Source organism: Suillus subalutaceus, assembly GCF_016647625.1.
Source record: "Suillus subalutaceus strain FC151 chromosome Unknown DFJ58scaffold_11, whole genome shotgun sequence".
NCBI lineage: Eukaryota > Fungi > Basidiomycota > Agaricomycetes > Boletales > Suillaceae > Suillus > Suillus subalutaceus.
Genome location: NW_024540260.1, coordinates 263,668 through 284,659, shown reverse-complemented (window position 1 = coordinate 284,659; position 20,992 = coordinate 263,668). Strand labels below are relative to the sequence as shown.

The 20,992-nt window shown below is 48.5% G+C and overlaps 8 protein-coding genes across 8 annotated transcripts; 3 read left to right on the top strand and 5 right to left on the bottom strand.

The window, feature by feature from the left end:
* Positions 1-191: 191 nt before the first annotated feature.
* DFJ58DRAFT_765107 (signal peptide peptidase-domain-containing protein) lies at positions 192-1,929 on the bottom strand. Its single transcript, XM_041388732.1, has 7 exons — positions 1,757-1,929; positions 1,579-1,701; positions 1,407-1,523; positions 1,258-1,348; positions 962-1,203; positions 621-910; positions 192-558 (listed from the first exon to the last, which is right to left on the bottom strand). The coding sequence occupies exons 1-7, from the start codon at positions 1,850-1,852 to the stop codon at positions 384-386; spliced, it is 1,134 nt and encodes a 377-aa protein (XP_041248790.1). The 5' UTR covers positions 1,853-1,929; the 3' UTR covers positions 192-383.
* Positions 1,930-1,980: 51 nt separating this feature from the next.
* Positions 1,981-4,811, bottom strand: DFJ58DRAFT_765105 (gamma-glutamyltranspeptidase). The gene is made up of 12 exons (XM_041388731.1): positions 4,737-4,811; positions 4,176-4,678; positions 3,823-4,129; positions 3,617-3,769; positions 3,306-3,561; positions 3,232-3,247; positions 3,081-3,183; positions 2,851-3,030; positions 2,745-2,802; positions 2,413-2,697; positions 2,290-2,355; positions 1,981-2,234 (listed from the first exon to the last, which is right to left on the bottom strand). The coding sequence occupies exons 2-12, from the start codon at positions 4,559-4,561 to the stop codon at positions 2,191-2,193; spliced, it is 1,854 nt and encodes a 617-aa protein (XP_041248789.1). The 5' UTR covers positions 4,562-4,678; positions 4,737-4,811; the 3' UTR covers positions 1,981-2,190.
* A 102-nt stretch (positions 4,812-4,913) lies between these two features.
* DFJ58DRAFT_911170 (uncharacterized protein) lies at positions 4,914-7,271 on the top strand (the record flags this gene model as incomplete). The annotated part of the gene is made up of 4 exons (XM_041395223.1): positions 4,914-4,978; positions 5,060-5,076; positions 5,135-5,436; positions 5,499-7,271. The coding sequence occupies 4 exons, from the start codon at positions 4,914-4,916 to the stop codon at positions 7,269-7,271; spliced, it is 2,157 nt and encodes a 718-aa protein (XP_041248788.1).
* Positions 7,272-7,334: 63 nt separating this feature from the next.
* DFJ58DRAFT_765101 (uncharacterized protein) lies at positions 7,335-8,571 on the bottom strand. Its single transcript, XM_041388730.1, has 5 exons — positions 8,525-8,571; positions 7,819-8,473; positions 7,705-7,757; positions 7,539-7,653; positions 7,335-7,506 (listed from the first exon to the last, which is right to left on the bottom strand). The coding sequence occupies exons 2-5, from the start codon at positions 8,372-8,374 to the stop codon at positions 7,412-7,414; spliced, it is 819 nt and encodes a 272-aa protein (XP_041248787.1). The 5' UTR covers positions 8,375-8,473; positions 8,525-8,571; the 3' UTR covers positions 7,335-7,411.
* Positions 8,572-9,672: 1,101 nt separating this feature from the next.
* DFJ58DRAFT_714039 (uncharacterized protein) lies at positions 9,673-10,909 on the bottom strand (the record flags this gene model as incomplete). Its single annotated transcript, XM_041383974.1, has 4 exons — positions 9,673-9,912; positions 9,962-10,014; positions 10,069-10,452; positions 10,789-10,909. The coding sequence occupies 4 exons, from the start codon at positions 10,907-10,909 to the stop codon at positions 9,673-9,675; spliced, it is 798 nt and encodes a 265-aa protein (XP_041248786.1).
* Positions 10,910-11,966: 1,057 nt separating this feature from the next.
* DFJ58DRAFT_904166 (NUZM, NADH-ubiquinone oxidoreductase 21.3 kDa subunit) lies at positions 11,967-13,447 on the top strand. The gene is made up of 5 exons (XM_041394899.1): positions 11,967-12,243; positions 12,447-12,513; positions 12,567-12,680; positions 12,731-12,851; positions 12,903-13,447. The coding sequence occupies exons 1-5, from the start codon at positions 12,208-12,210 to the stop codon at positions 13,135-13,137; spliced, it is 573 nt and encodes a 190-aa protein (XP_041248785.1). The 5' UTR covers positions 11,967-12,207; the 3' UTR covers positions 13,138-13,447.
* A 2,506-nt stretch (positions 13,448-15,953) lies between these two features.
* Positions 15,954-17,533, top strand: DFJ58DRAFT_43011 (uncharacterized protein). Its single transcript, XM_041380365.1, has 6 exons — positions 15,954-16,146; positions 16,201-16,263; positions 16,316-16,806; positions 16,859-17,078; positions 17,128-17,193; positions 17,245-17,533. The coding sequence occupies exons 1-6, from the start codon at positions 15,973-15,975 to the stop codon at positions 17,413-17,415; spliced, it is 1,185 nt and encodes a 394-aa protein (XP_041248784.1). The 5' UTR covers positions 15,954-15,972; the 3' UTR covers positions 17,416-17,533.
* A 63-nt stretch (positions 17,534-17,596) lies between these two features.
* DFJ58DRAFT_723086 (phosphatidylinositol 3 and 4-kinase-domain-containing protein) lies at positions 17,597-20,728 on the bottom strand (the record flags this gene model as incomplete). Its single annotated transcript, XM_041384948.1, has 15 exons — positions 17,597-17,641; positions 17,688-18,391; positions 18,442-18,448; positions 18,509-18,568; positions 18,623-19,098; positions 19,148-19,161; positions 19,222-19,489; positions 19,543-19,642; positions 19,695-19,785; positions 19,843-19,916; positions 19,964-20,012; positions 20,071-20,190; positions 20,237-20,286; positions 20,372-20,504; positions 20,562-20,728. 15 exons carry the CDS (start codon positions 20,726-20,728, stop codon positions 17,597-17,599), a joined length of 2,358 nt encoding a protein of 785 aa, XP_041248783.1.
* Positions 20,729-20,992: the final 264 nt, after the last annotated feature.

The window sequence follows — 20,992 nt, the reverse complement described above, 5'->3', positions numbered from 1 at the left end:
GGGTATATACATATAATTAAAATAAATTGTTAATTTCAGTAATGTCAACAGCCTCGTGCCTCGTTCAGCTCTAGAATCCCACCCCGTCATCACCGCCCTGTGCCGTTTTTGATCTACTCCGGTCCGAACATCCTATAGAACCACGTCATCCCACCCGACTCCGATTCTCAGATCTCCCACTCTCACTACTTCTCAAATCTCAGGCAAGTCATCTACAGCGCCACCATCACACTCCATTTATAATTCAAATTATTAACCACAAGGTAAGCAACCCAATTCAAACTTAAACAGGCATCCGTGCGATATCCCTCCTCTACTCCAACTCAAACACACGTACCCCCGACGTAAATCCATCAGATAATCATTGCACCCGCTTCTTACTTTTACTTATTCTTCCTCCTCCCATCATCCTGCTCCACACTCCCATCACCCTCATGACCCTTTCCGCTCCCATCCCCCACAACCTTCTTCATCTCACCATCATCAATCCACTTCCAAGCATCGCCTAATTCCCCTCTAATAATCCCTACAATCAACAATGATAATATACAAGCGGGGCTAAACCGCACAAAAACAACTGTCACCATAGCTTTCCAACCCATAATAACTATGGAACGTACCTCAAATAAAGCAATGCAGGCTGGGCTTTACCAAACACGTGCATAACTGTCATAGTCGTGACGAGGCCAGTAAAGTACGCTGCCAGGGTCGCATAAAAGTATGGCTTCCTAAATGTGCCTTTCCCACCTGCACGTGCGTAGTCATAACGTAGTGCCAAGGCAACGAATGTACCGGGAATGACAATGTCCCCTAGTCCGAGTAATGTATAACCGCGCTCGCTGGCAAAACTGAGTGATTTGGGCCAGAGCAGTTTAATTGGGACGTCAAGAGACGTGGCTACCGTAAGCATCTAGAACGCGTCAGCATAGTCTGGGAAACATTATATTAACCAACCACTTACGACGTCCGTACCAAACACCCAATATATATCATAAAAGAACAGTCCAGACAGAAGAATACATCCCGTCTTGAACGAGTCTATTTTCAGGAGACATAAAGCATTGTGCGAAAATGAAAGCGCCAGGATATCTGTTATAAGCGCAGATTTGCGATTCGTTTCCGAGGTATTGAATAGCACAGAGGGTATCAAAGCGAGTGGAAACAACGCAATTGTCGGAGTGCGTAACGACACCGAAAGCAATTCTACGCGCAGATTAAACCGGTTCCTCAAGCAAAACATCATATGAAACCACATACCTCGTGGACCCTTCAGAACCAACACTCTATTCCGATCGAACTTCTTCCACCGTTCATCACGGACCGCGAATCTCATAAGCGACGCAGCACTCTGAGAAACACGCAACTCGATTACACAACCGCGACGTATCACCAAAAACACGACTTACCTTCCACACACTGCCAACGCCAGCGATCGAAAAATACCACGCGAGCAACCAATTTATCCATTCTTTTCCGAAGAATTTCATTATAGTGTACATCCCGAAAAGCGCTACTGAGCCTGCCTACCATTACATTTCAGCTTCGATTATAATTACGTGTGTTGTGAGGAGGACTTACAACTGGGAAAAGCCACGCGTCACCAGACGAGAGCCTATCTTCCACACCCTCGTCATCCTCGTCATCTTCGTCACTTTGCACTACCGATTTATCCGGCCCATTGCTTTTTTGCTTCTTAGGAGCCTAGAAAAGTTCAATTCCTTTAGGAATTAACTAATGACGGTCCATATCAACGCACTGGAAGTGAACCATGTGCTCCGGCGTATATAGAGATAGAAGCCAAGCACAGAAGACCTGCGTATGAAGAAATGAGGTCCCAGTCTGTGCTGGCCATCTCAATTCAGTACTTGATGGGGGTGTTAATGGTTGGATGCAACTACTTTACATGCTACGTGACAAGAGACGTGTCAGTTTGGAGTTGTTTGGGAGTGTTTGATTCTAAGGGTAATGCCAAACACTAAACTCGGATTTGATCTCATGAAAGGTGATGTACTTGCTACGTAATGAGTTCCGACGCCGGACTGCAGGAAGTTAATACCCCGCGGAAACACTAGAACTCGGTGTTGGATTTGATCTCATCTAAGCTTGAGATATGGCGTAAATTCAACCAGGAACATGACGATTAACTTGCTTGCTACTTAGGTAGGTATACGTACGCCGCACGTCGGACGGCTAATACCCCGCGGCGATACCATTCTTCCTCGAATCACTGGCCGCTGTACATCATCAATCACCATCAATCACAAAACATAACGTCAAAACACCACATACCAAATATCCTGCCATCCTTCTTCGTCACCGCTTGCACAACAGCAGCCACACGATTGATATCTGACACTAATACGACAATCCGTGAGTACTCTTTCTGATAAATGATGACGACATTCGACATGCCTGTGATATTATGTCCCCGTTCTATCAGAGAGTTTAGTATGGCGCCAGGCACGATGTCATCAGCGTCTACTTCGAGTGGGTATAGTTGATCGTGGACGCGCCCGCTTTCGATCGCGGCGCTGACGTCCATTCCCCAATCGAGGTTAAGGATGACTTGCACGACAGCCCCGAAGATCCGGCCTCCGCCTGATCCGCCGATGGAGAGGTAGAAGGACCCGTCGAAGTTTTCGATTATCGTGGGTATTGTTGAAGATAGGGGGCGTTTGCCGGGCTCGGGGTAATTGTCTGGGGATTGTTAATTTGGGATAATGGGGAGGAGAGGAGCTGCGCACATGGTGAAGGCCAGAGTCCGAAGCCGTTAGGGCTGCCTGGAACTGAAAAATCATCCATCTCACTTGCATAGTTAGAAGTTGTTATTGGGAACATGTGAGAACTCACCTCATCGTTCAGGATAATACCGGTTTCGGGGTCGAGCACCATGGATCCGAATATGAGATTCACGGTGGTCGTGAATGCTACAGCCATTCCGTCCTTGTCGACCACAGATGTATGACTCGTTCCGTGATCAATTTTGACGTCGAACTCTGGATTATAGTATTCGGGGGGATGCGTACAATCCTAAAGCATCATCCAGATACGGCAGAGTAACAGAACACAGAAAAACGTACATCAGTGAGGTTAAGTGCCACAGCATCTGCAAAGGCTTTCGTGGATATTTCGGCAATGCGAGCTGTTCCGTTAGTAACATATGGCAAGTCACCAATCTTTGTGCTAGTGGAATGTGAGATCGGTTGTAAGAAACATGGAGAAAGGACTCACCGAGCTGCAAAACCGACTAACGTGACACCGTTAGTTCTTCAATAACTATTTAAAGCAAGCAGGTAGGTGCTCACACTTCAATGCCTCTATAAAGCGGTGAATGTTCAAGCCAGTTCGGCCTTCGCTAATGAGATCGTAGCGTTCTAAGATGTTCAGAATATGAAGAAGCACGGGTCCTGAAGTCGGCGCGTGGCTAGTGTACACTTTCTTATCACGATACGTCCCTTGAAGAGCGTGATCCACTTTCACAGTGTAATTCTCTAGATCTCCATTTGTCATTATTCCTCCAGTGGCCTGTATCTTGCGTATGATGGAGTCAGCTATGGGACCCTGTTCAAAAATAACTTGACTGTAGCTCCAACATGATACACATCGAATGTCAAACCTTGTAGAACACAGCAGGTCCTTCCGATGCGATAGCAGAAAGCGTGCGTGAGTAATTCGTACGTCTAATAATTTCGCCTTCAAGCAACATCCGTCCTTCCGGAGCGAAAATAGCTGTCCAGTCATCATTAGAAAGGATACTTCCTGAAAACATCTGGAGGGCATGTAATCAATCAACGCCTCAGATTCACATGTCCAGCATTTTACCTGCAGACGTCGCGCTAGCTCTTTATCAACCGTCCATTCAGCAGCAAGGTCTGCGTTTGGCTGCACGAGTCTAGCCCATGGCAATTTCCCCCAGCGTCTATGCGCTTCCTGGAGTCCACGGATTTCACCAGGAACACCAATTGCTAATCCACCCCATCGCGCAGCCGTCGGATCATCCTTGTACATGGTACTGTTTGACAAGCCCGGCGCGGTTTCCCTGAAATCAATGGTATATACTTCCGAACTACCACCCTCGGACGAGGGTGGAATGCGAACTGTCATGAATCCCCCTCCACCTATGCCCGAGCTGATTTTTATCAAAAACATGAATTTCGAAAACACAGATAACGCACGAAAACATATTGACCACACCGACACAAAAAACGGCACTGATAGCGGCATCTACAGCATTTCCTCCTTCCTTTAAGACGGCGACACCAATGTCTGAACACCGTTTATTCTCGGTAGCAATGGCACCGTGTTCTGCTTCTATGAGATATGCAGGGTTACGGAGTTGTGTCTGGGATTGAGCATGTATCCGTAACGAAAGCGTCGCTAGACATATAGCAAGCAAGGCAGCAAATGCACCCTTCTGCCATCTACGTCGACCTTTTGGCTCCCTCGTATGCAAGTAAAGCGGGAGCTCAGCTTCGGTAGAACGAAATGCTTGCTTGAAGCTTTCCACCGGAGGGTCGTCTTCTCCAGTGGGTGAGGGTGATACCTGTTTCCTGTAATCCATGTACTTTAAAACCAGGTCAACTGGAGTGCTGAAGAATGTATCTTTATGGTAAAATGAAAGCGGAAGTAAACGCCTCCTTCCTTCTACCAATCGTTGACCACGACCTTCCCTGGCTGCCTGGTGTTCGGATTCCGTGCGTCAGGGCCACGCAATACCTGATAACAAAGATACTCACACCCTACTCGGATAACAGAAAGAACCAATCCGACACATGTACACGCTTTCACTAGACTATCTTAATATTATGCCGGCATGTGATTTGAAACAAAGTATGGCCTTATGTAAGTCAATACTAATCCAATTTATCCCGGGGACACTACTCAGGCTGACAATGCCAGGTTACCGATCACTAATGTTTCAATATGACGGCTCCGAGGCCGACAGTGCCTCGAATATTGGCTCTTTGAGCCATGCTAGGTGAGCCTAGAATTCATATTCGATTGCCCCGCTCGCCGGAATACCTCACGAGAGTCTCAGTTTTTCACCGATGATATACAGAGGAGTAGGAAGAGCTGGTATGTTCAAAGTTTCTATTGCAAATTGAAGTGATGCTATTGTCCAACGTTTTGTCAGAGATTGCGCCAGGACTTCTGAAACGCAGAAAAACCCTGGGACTTAATACTCGTTTTGATCGGATGCTGGCCCAAGTGAACGTTACACATTTGTACAGTTCTGATCCGAAAACGCGTCGAAAGCGTGCGCGTTCCTCCGGGTCCTCCTCCGTCAGCAGTTATGATCTTCCTAAGACGCCTGTGGACGCATACAGCCATGAATATAGACTTGGAAGTGACCTCTCTGTGTTGAAGATGAATCAAAGGGTGTCAAACCCAGCCAAGTCTCCCCTGGTGCAACGTGACCTCAAAGCATATCGAAAGGTACGCTATATGCGCGCGCCTTTATGCTCCTGAGAACCCAAACTTGGCTATTGCCGTATCAGGGCTCTCTAGTACAGGCACCGACAAAGGCCCTACCTATGTGGCTCGCGAGTACGTTCAGTGCCTTGGAATCCGAGCATCCACTTCGGGAGTTGCTTCCTCCTTCTCTGGGTCACAAAGACATGATTGAAGCCAGAACTCGAAACGAACCTCGACCATGTTCTCAAGAAGCCAGGACAAATCGCATGTTTGCATTCTCCCCGTTCGATGCCGATGTACAGGAAGATAATGATGCAGCTCATGGAGCTTCACGTCCACCGTCTGTTGACTCCGCCTTCCGCGACGTTGGGTTGCTGCCTTGTAGCCGGACGACTGTCAACGCGGAGTTCCACCTCGGAGAAGATACCCTTGAGTTCCGCCCATTTTCCACTCCCGGCTCGCTCGCCGCTCTACGACACACTGTTATTTCAAATGCTGCACCTAACTTAGCCTGCCTATCAGAATCACAGAAGACCTCGACGGACGTAAAACCAAAACCACCCCTTTTGTCTCACGACGCAAGCGTCAATCATGCCAATTTCACATCGTCCCCTGTTTGTCGTCCAACTGTTGCAGAGTCGGAAACTTACTTGACCTCCTTCCGCCGCGGATCGTCTGTTGCTTCTAACGATCTTGGACCTCACTTACCGACGCCTGATTTTCAAGAGAACGAGCTGACGATGAATATGTTTTCCACCCCTGGACCGGCATTTACCGTTTCTCGACCAGTGTACTTCGATTCTCCTACTGAAGATCCATCGCTGTCCGACCCTCTGGAGCCAGAGTCGTACGAGCTTGATTTGGACGCACTTGATTTCCGCTGGCAGCCATTCTTGAGGAAGACTTTGCCTGAACCCAGCTTGGCCAACAAGCGGACTTATGCCATGTATTCTTCGGCTACAATTCCTCCTGTCTTTGAAGAGTCTGACGTCCCCTTGTCGCATTCGCCTCATTCCTTCTGTGGTATCGCTGACGATCAAGTAGCAATGGCGGGGGCACCTGGCGCACACGTAGAATCCGACCTTTATGATGGACGCGTTCGCGGTTCACCTGTATCTCGACACGTCATCCAACGATCTTCATCTCCTCAGTCGAATGGCCAAAGCGATGCAGTGGTCTTCGCTCCTCCTTCTAGAATTTTCATCACAGTTCCTCCCATCCTCGCAGACCCTGATGTCCTTTTGTCGCATTCCCCTCATGCTTTCCGTAGTGTCGCTGACGATCGAGCAACAATGGCAGAAGCATCTAACGCACCCGTAGAATACGACCTTCATGGTGGACCCTTTCGCAATTCACCTATATCTGGACATGCCAACCAAGAATCTCCATCACCTGAGTTGAATGGCCAAAACGGCGCAGTGGTCTTCGCTCCCGCTTCGGGAATTTTTATTTCACCGCTCCAGGGAGCAACATCATCCCCTGATGTCCCTGGTATTGCCGATGTACAAGAAGTAAGCCCATATGAAACAAAAAGTCTCATCGTATGCAAACTCATCTCGCCAAAGCTTACCGCAGAAAACACAACATGCACCACAAAGAGCCACGAGCAACCTTTCACGCCCACACGCCCAACTCAGGCGTCACAACCAGCAACACCGAAAAAAGATCGACCAAGCCAAACACGCAGTACGCCGATCCCGCCTCGGCAAGAACAACGATCGACTGTCTCATGGATGTTATCACGTCGGTCGCTTGCAGGGAGGGGCAGCGTTGGCCGTGATGAGATTGAGGGATTGCTTTCGCAGCGTTCAGACACTAGTCATGACACAATTGAGTCATGGGCGGATGACCATTAACGAATTTGAGCATTCTACACCTGTATTTCCATTAGCAAACTCGAACTCTATGCAACGTTCCTGAAGTCTAAGTTAGACGTATTCTATGGAATGAAAGTATTGCGAGGGTATATAAATCCAAGAAAGCTGGTATTGGAGAATTACCAAACAACTTCAGCACCGTCAAACGGTTCGATGGTCACCCCACGTTCTCCCTGTGACTTTCGCAGCTTGTATCGCTCCAGAGAATATATATCTCGTATGAAGCAGCTGCGAGCATCATCGCACGGATATGGCGCGGGCGGGAGTTGGCAGCCACTGCATGTTTCCGGGACTGCCAGATGCACGTTGCAAGGTTCATGTCTGGATCTGGATCTGGCACACCATACCAATACATGATAAGCTAGGGGGTAAGGTCGGAAAGAGCCACTGCGACAAGGGATTGGCTGCATACACCACCATTAAGCACCGCCTCCTCGTGAGCTAACTTGTCGGCATCATAGAGGGCTGTGCATGCGAGGAGAATCAGTCAAAGGTACGAGTACGAATGATGGCTACTGGCGTCCACTTTCACTCCCAGGTAATCGCTTGCTGCGAAAAGCAACACAATACCAATCACGCTCCTCGTTTTCCGAGGGTTCAAGCTCTGTCCAATTGAAAGCTTCGTCGTATGGTACTTCAGCGTAATACGGAGTCGCCGGACGGAAATGATGCAAAGCTTTGTGCAACGACAGCAATGCGGGGTCTATATCAGGTAGACGGGTATCGGAGAGCATCGGCTGCTGTTCTAGTGATGTATGCAGTAGTACCCCGAGCTCGTGAGGTGGAGAAGAAAGTAGCGGAGGTAGATAGAGGACGGGACATGGGGGCTTTGTGAGACTTTTAGAATTGAACGTGGGGAGCTCGTGAGGGTCACGCTCAGTTTTGATGGCCCCGAGGTCGGCGTCTAGATCGTCCGAGTCATGCTCAGACTCAGTGCCATCAGTCACGAGACCAATATCTAGTAGGGGGCGCTGTGACTCTGAGCTAACGGGTTCAGCATGACTGTGGATAAGTGTGAAACCCATGATAGCACGCTGACTCGAAATGAAGAAAAACAACCTAAGGGTTCGCACAGCACGCATACAAAGCTTATATTGCAAAGCCAGCGCACACGATTCACCAGGTAAGTGATGAGGATGGCGTTATGCTATTGCGTGATTTTAGGTTGACGACGACCATCGCCAAAGAATGATCCTCTTCTGTCCGTCTTTGGTCTCAGTATTGAACACTGAAGAGTAACCTACCATTGTGCACCACCGTGCATAAGCTTTTGCTTCGGTCGGAACCTCTAGAACAGGCATAGTCAAAGTACAGGGGATGTGCGTTAAGTTTATCGAAAATCAGCCAAATGTATAGAAATTGGATATAAGTGATCACGAGAGGTTAACGCCTCCCGCGTTCCCTTGTGTTGGACCCGAAGGAGGCGGAGGCATGGAAGGCTGTCATACGATGTTCTCGGGTAAGTTTGTCTGTCGAAGAGCTGGAAGTAGCATTCCGAATGCCCGCAATATCCGATCCTATTGCGCCTTGCGGGGTGTGTCTTGCATCTGCGATTGACGAAATGAAGATGTGAACACCGGAATCGAAGATGAAAATGCTAAAATACTTACTTTTAGCTGCCTGCTTTCCCGTACGTCAAAAAAATCTCACCATCTCAAATTAACGCATAGTCAGACTGGTTACGAGTCTAGGCGCCGAGCGGATGGCAGGACTAAGTATCTTCATATCGATAGGCCAGAATCTAGAAATTTCACTTAGCCGCTTTTGTTTATCATTGGAGCGACACCAAACAAAGGCGCTCATGCTAGCTACTTTTGTAAGTCGCGCAAGTCGTCATCATTACATCAAGTGAGTACTACTACAACGACTGCCGACCGTCATCATCATGCACGCAAACTGTCGAAAATATATACGTTTTCAACGGAGACGAAGAGACGATCTCGCTAAAGTGCCAGAGAAACTAAGTGGAGTCTCACCCGATGACGAGCATGACTTACCTCTAACAGCATTATAGTGTCTTGCATGACGAGGGCTTCGTTACTTAACCATGAAGGTCACCTGCGTACTAGTAGTACAGTACCACCATCAGCATGTACAACTGGTCACAGATGTGGGTGCGCGCCGTGATTCCAAGTCTCGTCACAGTATCTGTACCGCCCCTCATAAGTCCCACAAGGTTAATGACTTACCGTAAAAAAAAGAGTAGCTAGCATGAGCGCCTCCGTTTGGTGTCGCTCCAATAATAAACAAAAGCGGCTAAGTGAATTTTCTAGATTCTGGCCTATCGATATGAAGATAGCTGTAAGTTTCAGTTAGAAGTATTCTATGGAATAAAAGTATTGCGAGGGTATATAAATCCAAGTAAGCCGGTATTGGAGAATTACCAACCAACTTCAGCACCGTCAAACGGTTCGATGGTCACTCCACGTTCTCCCCGTGACTTTCGCAGCTTGTGTCGCTCCAGAGTATATATCTCGTATGAAGCGGCTGCGAGCATCATCGCACGGATGTGGTGCGGGCGCGAGTTGGCAGCCACTGCATGTTTCCGGGACTGCCATATGCACGTTGCAAGGTTCATGCCCGTTTCTGGATTCGGCACACCATACCAATACATGATAAGCTAGGGGGTAAGGTCAGAAAGAGCCACTGAAAAGGAGTCAGTTGCATACACCACCGTTAAGCACGGCCTCCTCGTGAGCTAACTTGTCGGCATCATAGAGGACTGTGCATGCGAGGAGAATTAGTCGAAGTCCGGGTACGAAAGATGGCCACTTACGTCCACTGTCGCTCCCAGGCAATCGCTTGCTGCGAAAGGCAACACAATACCACTCACGCTCCTCGTCTTCCGGAAGTTCAAGCTCTGTCCAATTGAAAGCTTCGTCGTATGGTAATTCGGCGTAATACGGAGTCGCCGGACGGAAATGGTGCAAAGCTTTGTGCAACGACAGCGATGCGGGGTCTATATCAGGTAGACGGGTCTCGGAGAGCATCGGCTGCTGTTCTAGTGATGTATGCAGTAGTACCCCGAGCTCGTGAGGTAGAGAAGAAAGTAGCGGAGGTAGATAGAGGACGGGACATGGGGGCTTTGTGAGACTTTTAGAATTGAACGTGGGGAGCTCGTGAGGGTCACGCTCAGTTTTGATGGCCCCGAAGTCGACGTCTAGATCGTCCGAGTCATGCTCAGACTCAGTATCATGAGTCACGAGACCAATATCTAGTAGGGGGTGCTGTGACTCTGAGCTAACGGGCTCAGCATGACTGTGGATCAGTGTGAAACCCATGATAGCACGCTGACTCGGAATGAAGAAAAACAGCCTAAGGGTCCACACAACACGCATGCAAGGCTTATATCGCAAGGCCACCGCGCACGCGATTCACCAGGCAAGTGATGAGGATGGCGTTATGCTATTGCGTGATTTTAGGTTGCCGACGACAATCGTGACGTAGTCAAGGATCTGTCATCTTAGGTCTCAGTCAGATTAGCCTACCATTGTACACCACCGTGCGTAAGCTTTTGCTTCGGAGTTGGAAGCACTAGAACAGGCATAATCAAACTGCAGAAAGGCAGCCGCGATGAGGTGCAAAATTACCATTGTCAGCCAGGCGGCAGCTGGCATACTATATGATCTTCAAATGGAACCTGCTGAAAAGGCAGAGTACTGGGGTCTGGTGTGCTCTGGACGAAGCCGTGCTACACATAATGGCAGACGTGTTGGCGTGGACCTATGATATACCATAGAACAGTTACTCAGGGTATGATCCCCGACTCCCACGTGAGTGGGGGGAGGGTCTTTGTCAGTTCCGTACGTCTAATTTCTGTGTACCCGGTCTTGCAAACCTTAACTTAATTCCCTTCGCCTGTATAGTCCCCGACCCGACTCCCACGGTTTTGTCAGACGCAAACGTCCGTTTTTTCTGTAAAAAATCTGTTGTGGGAAAATGCTTACCTTACTAGGATGACTGTTCTACCACATAACTACCTTGCCGAAGAATCTTGGCTAAAGCCAGTCTGGACTCTGTACAGAATGGTCAGACTGAAATTTGAACACAAGTTTGTTAAGGTGAGAGCACCGACGAAGAAGATCGCACGTTGACAAGAGAAGACAGCAAGGACAGAAGATCACATCGGAGAGCGATTCTTTCACTGTTGAAAGTGAACGCCGCCAGCGGGCTGGTGTGATGTGTCCCTGACAATTTGTCTAACGCTTCTCGGGCCACCAGTGTGTGCGTCGGCCACGCCAGCTGAATACGATCGACACCTCAAAGGCGCGCTGGTACGGCTGTTATTCACCTTGAGGCGAAAGAATGACTTTCTGCGCGTGGTCACCAACGGACCCCTGCAATTCATGCCTTCAGCTGCCAAATCTACCTTTCTCCTGCGGATGCTAGTTTATGTATCGCAGTTTATTTTGTCCTGTACGTTCAAAATACAGTGGCGAAATAAACTATTATTAAGTAGGGTTTATCTCTGTCGAGAGTGCTTTTCCCCTCAGCCTAGCGCGGTTCTTTCGGACATGCATTTGTCACGTAACCACATTAAATCCTGATCCTGTCTGGGTTGCTCATGCGCCTTCGTTCCATGTGGATAACCTAACTTAGTGCGCTGTTGGCTTCCTCTCCGCACTGCTGCTCAGCGCCTTGGCTGCCACCAATCCTCCGCATGCGTCAAGAAAGACATGGAGCAGTGACTTACAATTGATATTACGGTACACGTAAATAGGAAATGTGGAAGGGCCAGTCAAACGTATGAGGATACTACCTGTAATTTAGGGCGACCTCGACAAGCGGAATAAAGCCAACAAGATTCTAAACAGGCAGGACTGGATGGATGGCATTGACCAGAAGACTGTTCCCGTGTACGTCTGAAGGAGCTTAGGAGAAGCTGTAGTCTAGGTTGCTGTAAAGGGTGCTGAAAATGACTCTGGGAAAGCTGGCCGGACACCAGAAACAAGTAGAGAAATGTACAATTGCACAAATCACGGAACGTTAACGTTGTGTACAAGCCTTCAGCAGAAGGAATCAAATGAAGCAATTGACCGGTCAATAAAGTCGGGGACTGGGTTGGAGACAGTCAAAAACATACTTATGTAATCATCTCCCGCTCGCTATACTCCGCGGTTCCCCGAACTTCAACTCGAACTTCACAGATGGCAGGCTACGAAAAAAGCTGCGGAGTCGACTCTCTACCATGTTCATCCGAAAGGTTTTTGGAAGAAATTCCGTGAGTTGCTTCATTTTTCGACTTATCGAATGTCTGTGAACGCCTTTTACCAGGCGATGCTCTGGTCGTCAATCCTGAAATCTCGAGTGGCATTCCATTAGCCGGAATCTACAGATGGCCGCAGCCTGGTTCCAGACCAGAGAAGTACTCAGCTCCGGCAACCAAGGGTAGGACATTGTAGCTCACTATAGGCTCTGCTCATCCCTTTTCTTGTCAGCTTCCGACCCCGCCCAGAATCCGTACTGGAAGAGAGACGTTCGAAGGGCATATCCCCAACTTTCTGTGGTCACGCAGCCCGACCTATCGTCACTTCTCATCCAGCACTTTGAAGCTCAGGCGTACGTTCCCGTACCCTCTGCGTGGCAGTTCCCACTAATATGTAACCATAGAATTCCCGCACCATCAGAAGCCAAAGAAGGAGAGAAAGTGGATGTCCCTACAAAGACCCAGGAGATCATAGATTTGACAGGCGCCATTGCTGCAATCACATCTGTGCACAAGGTGTATGACCAGTCGAAACTCCCCCCGAAGGTGCCCACACCCTTCAAGAAGTGGAAAGCCGAGCTCGCGCCGGACGCCCCTCATGATCCCAATGCCTATTTCCCAATGTTGCTATACAAGTAGTCGACTTTTGCATCCAACTCGAGGAATTTTCCACTTCTTATTGTTGGCGATGAACCAAGAGATAACCATCATATCTTCCGCGCCGCGGATAATGATCCAGCAGGCGGAGATGCTTTCGATGTGAATAGGCACCTTCGGGTGTATGGAGTGTACAGGAGTTTCTTTGTGCTTTTTTATGGACTGAAGCCTAGCAACATTTTCATTTAGGGTACGTTACTCAGTCACTGAGCTGTGTGACAGTCGTGTTCGGTGCGGTTGAACCACTGTTAATTTACTTCTTTGGGTTGAGAATTTTCTAGAGCTCACTGATACATGGATCTTAGAACCTCAGACACGAACAGATGGGGGCGCGCCTGCCGGATTCCCAACGGATGTACCATCATGATAAACCACCGGCGTGCACCCTCTGCCGCTCTTCCAAGGCTGTTGGCATAGATTAATATCAAACGCCATGGAAGAGAGGTGTGAAGGAAGCTCATACAAATGGGAAAGACGCAGCTCGCCCGAACGACACATTGGTCGAAAGCTGAGTACTGAGTACAGGTGTGCATCGATGGTATTATTAATAAGTAATGACCGCAATATTTGAGCTCATCACAATTTCTGTGGGGACAATGTCATATTAATCGAATGTGCATAGCGTACCCACGTCTTCTCTATTATTCATGGACTCTTTGGAAACTGGAATACTCGATCAGGCATCCCTGAGCGGTATGCCCATCTGCAGGATATCCTATTTTTGACCAACCCAATAAACTGTGTATTACTCTTGCAGTTCCATTGGCGATAACTGCTCTTCACTTTCCAACCGAATTCACGTACTTCCTCGGAAGGAACGGTGCGTTTGTCGAGCCAGGGTGTGGCATAACGGGTTGGCCACGAGTCTAGCCTGGGGACGCAAGAGGGAGGTGGTATTTGGAAGCGATAATTATAACTTGGACACATCGACGCGATGGTTTTCTGGGACGGTCTTGTATAGCGGACATATAACCCGATATGATCTTGGAGATTCATCCAGAAGAACTTTGTTAATAATTAGGTGCACACGTGTGAGGAAACTACGATGTCAAAGGTCAGCGGTGTTACGCGGTTGGTTGCAACGCGCAATACCTTTGCGTGAATACTTCACGCATCTCATAAACGCAAATTAAATGAGCTGAAAACGCCAATCATAAGTCTCCAACGTGTCCTGTGACAATGTGCCAGTGTATTCTTGGCACATGAACGCTGCTGTCCTCTTCTCAGATGTTGTTCCGGAAATGAAATCAACCTCAAGGACAACATTCCATTGACGAACATGAGAACTTGCGCATCGTTTTCAGGATATTATCACGCGCGTTTATGCCTTTGTTGTGCGCAAAAGAAAAACCAATGTCTTCAATTCTTTTTACAACGTACACGATGGATAGACCTTGTACTTAGACTCTGGTCTTCACGCAGTCTTCCAAGGGCGAACTACTAGTTTCTTTCCGTTGACAAGATCATTTTTCAGTCTCTGCAGACCAGAGGAGAGAGGAGACACCATCGAGGTCGGTTGGTACAGTGGGGCTCTTACCCAGCTCACGGTTGGGAGGTGGGCGGAAACCGCCAAACACTTGCTGGTTTACCTCGGTTTCGTTTTCATTATCCACCTGAGGTACTCCCATTGTGATGACCATTCCTACAGCAGTAACGATATCATGAACGGTTTGCTGTGTGTCAGGAAGAGAGTTGGCGTCAAAAGTCAAAGTGATAGGAGGTGATCTTGGCAATTGCGTCTTTCAACGAGTAGTCGAGAGCTTGTCATGGAGCACATGAGTAGCGCCGGGCGAGGACAGAAGTCCAGTTTTGTGAAACGAAGCTGCGGTGATGACACACGACGGTTGATGTACCACCCACGTAGAGGATAGGCTGTCTGGCATGCTGGCCATTCCCACCCTCTGCCATGGCGCAAGGTGAGCCAGTCCTTCAGACTGCTGCGCATACAAGGCAACGACGAATGGGATTATGCCAACCTGCACGGAAGCCGTTTGGTCGAAAGAAATATTATCCAGAATCTAAGGAAGTGTCAGCGTGCGGGAATTGGTTTTGTCGGAGTGGAAGGTGATAAATTTGTTCCTTATGTTCGCTTGAAAAAATCTGTCGAAGAAACGTCCAGTTCTATTTTTGACGTCACTTACACCCTATTCCCTTACTTGAAAACAGCGACATCCTCATTGCCAGCTTCCACATTGCCAGCAGCCTCTTCACCAATGACTACCGGGTACGACTTGACGAAAATGAATTCGTTCCTTGGATTTTCCAATCCAAAGGGTTCAGACCGATTTTGACGAGAAATTCGCCGGGCCCAGGTGCGTCAATCTCTTTAGTACAAACAGTGAGATCCTGTCCAATACAAGGAAGCCACAAAGCTTGTTAGGTTGACGTGACGTTGAACATAAGCTAGTTTGGGAGAGATCGGGAATGAAGCGCAGGTACGAAAAGAGTTCCTGCAAGTTAGTAGGGACGGCGTCAATTACTTATGAATTTAGTGTTAAGTGGTGGTGATTATTCGGACCTATATGAGTAAGCGTCTAGACTCTAGTGTGGAAGGGGAATACTAAGTCCTGCATCTCGGGTGTGACAAAACCAATCCACGTATAGTTGCGCATTATCAAGATACCGGTCTGATCTCACCAGTAGTATTACCAATCAGATACGCGGACCAGTATTTTGGTTGTTTGAAAGGGTATCCGTAGTCCCGTCAATACGCGTACTCTTTCAGAGTCCAGACCGGCATCAATTACCAAGACGAGTGACGTTTTACAAAGCTGTGTCAAGGCCTTAGAATCAAACACGTACAAACAACCGCCTGAGATGTACGACGCACCACCATCAGCAGCCGCGGGCGCATCCGCATCCGCTCAAGCAGCCGCTTTCGCCAATGACGACCGCATCCACTTTTCAAGAGAGACAGAAACATGGAGGCTAGAGAATGAAGACGGTACTGAGCTCGAGTTTGATTCCGCCAAGGGTGCATGGATGCCGGTGGTGAGTGTGAACTTCGTGGGGCGCCGGTGATCGTGAGGCAAGCAACTTTGGCAGCTGGATGAGGAACTGATCAAAAAGCAACAAGCCGCATATTCAGTCGCTGGCGTGGATGAAGAGGTCAAGTAATACTGTTCAACACGGTGACTCCTTAAACTAATAACGTCTGCAGACACCAGCCGCGCCTGTGCTCAAACGCGCAAAGAAGAGGAAGGAGCCTGAAAACTACACCTCCTATACACCTCCAGCAGAGCCTTCTGCGAAGCGTGGCAAGAACGACAAGCCAGCCAAATCCAAAAATACGGCAGTCTACGTCACTGGTCTCCCTGCGGATACTGAAGTGGACGAAATCATCGAGCGCTTTGCCAAGTTCGGAGTTATCGAGGAAGATGACGAAGGCGAACCAAAAGTGAAGCTGTACGCACGCGAGGACGGATCATTTAGTGGAGAAGCATTGGTAGTTTATTTCAAAGAAGAATCAGTGACTTTGGCAGTCAACCTCCTAGATGACGCGGAACTCCGGATAGGCGATGCATCAACGGTCATGAGTGTGCAGAAGGCGGAATTTCGTCACAAGCATTCAGGCGGGGCAGGAGGGGAAGCGAAACCACGGAAGACAGTGGACAAGAAGAAGATTACCAGAAGGATCGGCAAGATGCAGAAGTATGCTCCTCCTCTCTCGGACCGCATTGTCATATCTCTAATCCGCCTGCAGAAAAATTGAAGAATGGGATGACGAGGATGGCTTTGGCCCCGCCAAGAATGAGGAAGACGAAAAGAACGCGGTTAACAGGAACTGCCGTGTAGTGGTTCTCAAGCACATGTTCTCTCTCCAAGAGCTCGACGAAGACGCGTCTCTGTTACTTGATCTGAAGAATGACGTGCGTGAGGAATGTTCATCACTAGGAGAAGTGACAAATGTCGTTCTGTTTGATGTATGTTGCATGTTTTATACTCCACAGCCATATCTGATCTGCCTTGTAGAAAGAAGCCGACGGAGTGATGACAGTCAAGTTCAGAGACTCGCTGAGTGCTCAGGCCTGTGTGATTGTAGGTCTCTCTCGCTTACCCCTTGGCAAGTGCTGATCGACTTTATCATAGAAAATGAACAACAGGTTCTTCGCTGGAAGACGTATTGAAGCGTTTTTGTATTCGGGCAAACAGCGCTTCAAACGCAGCGGAGCGGGCGACGACTTGGACGGAGATAACGACGAAGCAGAAAAGCAGCGGCTGGATGACTTCGCATCGTGGCTCATGACTGAGGGCGACTGATCGGATATAATATCATTCTTGCATTGAGCTTGCCAGACGAGGATGCGAACGTTCGACTTATTAAATGTATATAATGCATTTCAAGATCTTTGGACATTTATACCAGATAGCAAATTACGATAGCAACCTGAACCATAACACGACAAACCGGACCCCTCTATGAAAGAAATGTGTGTATATTTCACCAGCAACTGAGAAGAGGTTTCGCAGCGACCGTCTCAAATCGCTTGGGCGGATCAGATTGTTGTCACCAATAGGGGCACTGGACATACCTCGACAATAACGGTTCGCTTCTGCTGTTCAAGTTCGTCGACGTTCATCCAGTCTAGGCTATGGTCGGGCTGGTGATACATCCGCCCAGCATGGCTGTTCCACCTATTATGCTGAGGTGTGAATGGTGACTCGACATGAGACATTGACTTGGACATGACTGCCAGATCCTCCTCCGTCACAGAGTTGGCGAGTGAGTATACCTCCGTCACAGAGGTAAGCCCGCCCGGACTACCAGGTGGGGTGAGTTGCTGTGAAGCCGATAGATCATCGGGTGGGAGCGCATCGCCAGTGGGAATAAGGGACGGTTGCGGTGCAGACGACATTCCAACATCGACTTCTTCCTCTTCGTCCTCCTCGATGACCGGTTCTTCGACGCCAAGCCGTTGCAGCCCGGCTTCGACAACGTCCAAGCGTTCAAGATGCTCAAGAACCGTGACACCTGTCGTACCCGGGTGTACCTTCTGAAACTTGGCAGAGAACGGAACGGGGCGGTCGGCTTCTGATGATCTCCGGCGGACGGGTGGAGGGAACTCAGCAGAGTAACTTTGACTGCGTGTACGCCGTGGTAATGGCATGGTGCTGATGGACGGGCGTGGTGATGCAGGTGAAAGACCAACACCAGGAGGACGAGGTGCTTCTTCCATGATTTCAATTTCATCGTCCCAAACAAGTGCTCTTGTACGACGGGTCAACTCCAGCGGACCTGCAATAATGAACACCGAAATTATGTATTTGACCGCCTCTGGAGCTCACCTTCATCCTAGCGGTAGATTGATTAGTCGAACAAATTCAAACGAACTGGCCAACAGTTCTGGCTCACCACATGTTTCAAAGACTCGATAATGTTGTAAGCTTGACCTTTGATGACAGCTAGTTGTCTCTGAAATCAAGGATGATATAGTATGATTTTCATCAAGGTACTCTTACAACTGACCTGGAACATTTTGGGATGGAAGTCAGGGTCGACTGCAAAGAGTTTACGAAGCTGGAAGGTTGTTTCCTCCCACCAAGTTTTAGAGGTCAAGAGGGGTAAGAAATGCGCTCGCGTCTTTTCACTGAAAGGACGCCCAATCAAGTTGACAGGGAGATACAACCACCCATAGGTATACGACCGCCAGCCTCGAGGATGCTCATGAGGGAACGAGAGCGAATTGTCTATGGCTGCAATATGTATATGCGGCTGACGTATATAGTCAGACGAAGCAGCGTTAGCTTGAGATGGAGGGATGACATTGGCGAAAGTCACGGTAGACTGTGAGGATGGAGAATGTGTCTCAGCGCGGCGCATCTGTGGCATCTGGGGGTGAGCTGAAGGCTGAGGGGCAACATCAACCAGCTTTTCGTGGCTGCCTTCACAGTATTTGATCATGTAGTTATCAGCTCCACGGTCGGTATTTAGCATCAGGTAGTCTGTTCGCGGGGTCAGCCACCAGGAAGAACATAACAGAGAGGGTATCACCAAGTATCACAAGCCTAGTTCAGAGTGAGATGCAGCATGAGAACCTGGGACGGAACGTGAGACGACTAACGTACTTTTCTAGCTCTTCTCTAAAACTTTGTTGAAGTGCTCGCGACCAATAGAACGGACGTCCAGATTCGTTGTCTTCAGTAACGTCGAAAAGAGCACGTTCTTCCTCTGGGTCCTCATCGTCTATGTCTTCGTCGCCAGTCCTTCCGCATATTATTTTCAGCGCGCTAAGAAATCGTTTCGTGGGGAGACCTTTGCGGTGCGATGAATCGTCAAATGTGTCTGCGATAGAGCGGCCGGGCCAGGGGTGCTTCCGTAGGAAATCTGATGCATCTGATAATTTGGAGATGAGTCCATGTACAACAAGTAAGTAAAATAAACACAACCAGTGTATCCATGCAAGAAATACTGCATGCTTCCTATCTTTTCAGGTAGTGGTTTACCTTTCTTGGCTGCACTTCTGTCAATCCAATCATAGAAGAAGGCCTGAAGCATGATGATTTAGCCAGGAATTCCAGAAAGTATAACATGGACTCACAGGGCTAGATAGTGAGACGAGTTGTGTACGAGGGACAATATTAAGCCCAAGGCGTTCGTCAAGCAGGGATCCTGCAGCCTCTGAGATGTAACTAGGGACGGTAAGTGTCACGCGGGGGTAGCTGCTGTTCGAAGTTGTATGAAATTACCTGAGATTGGGTATCAAACAAGCCCGCCCGAATGGAATTATCCATCTAAATTGCCGATGTAACCACTTAGTAGTCTGAAAAATCTCTAAGTGAAAGTCTGGTCGATTATAAAGACACGCACTTTAGGGTTCAAGCGCCCATAAGGTTCCTCATCTTTGGGCTTGAATACACTACATATGATATATGTTGAGTTGGTTGTCGCGAATGTGACTGAAGCACGATACTCACGCAACTGTCTGAACTCTCCCATCAACTTTCGCACGAGCAAAGTAGGATCCAGAAGATCCTTTCACGATCATCTTTGGGTGAATTCCAGCTGATATGGCATTTCGCACTGATTGTGTTAAACTGTTGACCATGAGCTCGGCATTGGATTCCTATAATCCCAGCTTACTTGTCGAAAGTCGCCTGGGACATGAGAGGCTTGTGATCAAGTGTTTTGACCTGTGGAACAAGACGTCACTATCAAAACGGGACACTAGGAGCCATGCAGAGCATGCATTTTGAGAGTAAAAACCACGAGGCTTACCATGAACTCACTTCCGCTCCCAACAGCAGAAGGTGGCGCACAAGGCTCAAAGACACTCTGCCATATCTCCTTGCGAGAGTAGTCTTCGACTTTCTTCTTCCGTTTAACTTTCTGTGCAATAGATTCTGTCCACCTGAAGACGTGTGTTAGCTCGAGACTGCCATTGTAACTCAGCAGGCCCCTGACCCACCTTTTGAATGCGTTATCCAACTTTCGCAGGTCTATATGTCCTGGTTTGTGCGCCCGGGCACTGCGTCCGCGGGCAGCCTTGGCATGATCCTCGGTGTTTTGTTCCTCGACGATAGTTTCATCTACAACGTCTTGAGGCAACTGTTGATAAACAGCAGAGTGGGGCATGATGAATCGAAGAAATCAGACGCCTATATGAAGGCCTTTTCAATGTCTGTTCGTCGCGTGTAGTTGATATGAGCCTCTAGTGAGCCTTTGAGAGTTGAGGCCACGCGTATTCAGCACTCGCCGCTTACCGGCACCACGTTATAAGCTTAATATAGCTGCGAGGCTGTCACTTATGTGGCTGTGTCGAAACGAAACTCCGTCAAGGCCGTACATGTTACATTGAATATGAACACCAAAGGCCTTCATGCAGCATTATCAGTCTGA

What these genes read in the sequence shown, in the direction of transcription:
- DFJ58DRAFT_765101 (XM_041388730.1), bottom strand. Translation starts at nt 8,374, where the DNA reads ATGCGTGCTGTGCGAACCCTTAGGTTGTTTTTCTTCATTTCGAGTCAG. An exon ending in GCGATTACCTGGGAGTGAAA is followed by an intron (nt 7,758 to 7,818) that starts GTGGACGCCAGT and finishes TCGCATGCACAG; the next exon opens with CCCTCTATGATGCCGACAAG. An exon ending in AGGCGGTGCTTAATGGTGGT is followed by an intron (nt 7,654 to 7,704) that starts GTATGCAGCCAA and finishes CTTACCCCCTAG; the next exon opens with CTTATCATGTATTGGTATGG.
- DFJ58DRAFT_904166 (XM_041394899.1), top strand. Translation starts at nt 12,208, where the DNA reads ATGACTCTGGGAAAGCTGGCCGGACACCAGAAACAA. An exon ending in TGGCCGGACACCAGAAACAA is followed by an intron (nt 12,244 to 12,446) that starts GTAGAGAAATGT and finishes CACAGATGGCAG; the next exon opens with GCTACGAAAAAAGCTGCGGA. An exon ending in CAGCACTTTGAAGCTCAGGC is followed by an intron (nt 12,852 to 12,902) that starts GTACGTTCCCGT and finishes ATGTAACCATAG; the next exon opens with AATTCCCGCACCATCAGAAG.
- DFJ58DRAFT_765107 (XM_041388732.1), bottom strand. Translation starts at nt 1,852, where the DNA reads ATGGCCAGCACAGACTGGGACCTCATTTCTTCATACGCAGGTCTTCTG. An exon ending in ACGCGTGGCTTTTCCCAGTT is followed by an intron (nt 1,524 to 1,578) that starts GTAAGTCCTCCT and finishes ATGTAATGGTAG; the next exon opens with GCAGGCTCAGTAGCGCTTTT. An exon ending in GGTTCTGAAGGGTCCACGAG is followed by an intron (nt 1,204 to 1,257) that starts GTATGTGGTTTC and finishes ATCTGCGCGTAG; the next exon opens with AATTGCTTTCGGTGTCGTTA.
- DFJ58DRAFT_43011 (XM_041380365.1), top strand. Translation starts at nt 15,973, where the DNA reads ATGTACGACGCACCACCATCAGCAGCCGCGGGCGCATCCGCATCCGCT. An exon ending in CAAATGTCGTTCTGTTTGAT is followed by an intron (nt 17,079 to 17,127) that starts GTATGTTGCATG and finishes TCTGCCTTGTAG; the next exon opens with AAAGAAGCCGACGGAGTGAT. An exon ending in GTGCTCAGGCCTGTGTGATT is followed by an intron (nt 17,194 to 17,244) that starts GTAGGTCTCTCT and finishes ACTTTATCATAG; the next exon opens with AAAATGAACAACAGGTTCTT.
- DFJ58DRAFT_765105 (XM_041388731.1), bottom strand. Translation starts at nt 4,561, where the DNA reads ATGGATTACAGGAAACAGGTATCACCCTCACCCACTGGAGAAGACGAC. An exon ending in AGCTAGCGCGACGTCTGCAG is followed by an intron (nt 3,770 to 3,822) that starts GTAAAATGCTGG and finishes CATGCCCTCCAG; the next exon opens with ATGTTTTCAGGAAGTATCCT. An exon ending in TGGCACTTAACCTCACTGAT is followed by an intron (nt 3,031 to 3,080) that starts GTACGTTTTTCT and finishes ATGATGCTTTAG; the next exon opens with GATTGTACGCATCCCCCCGA.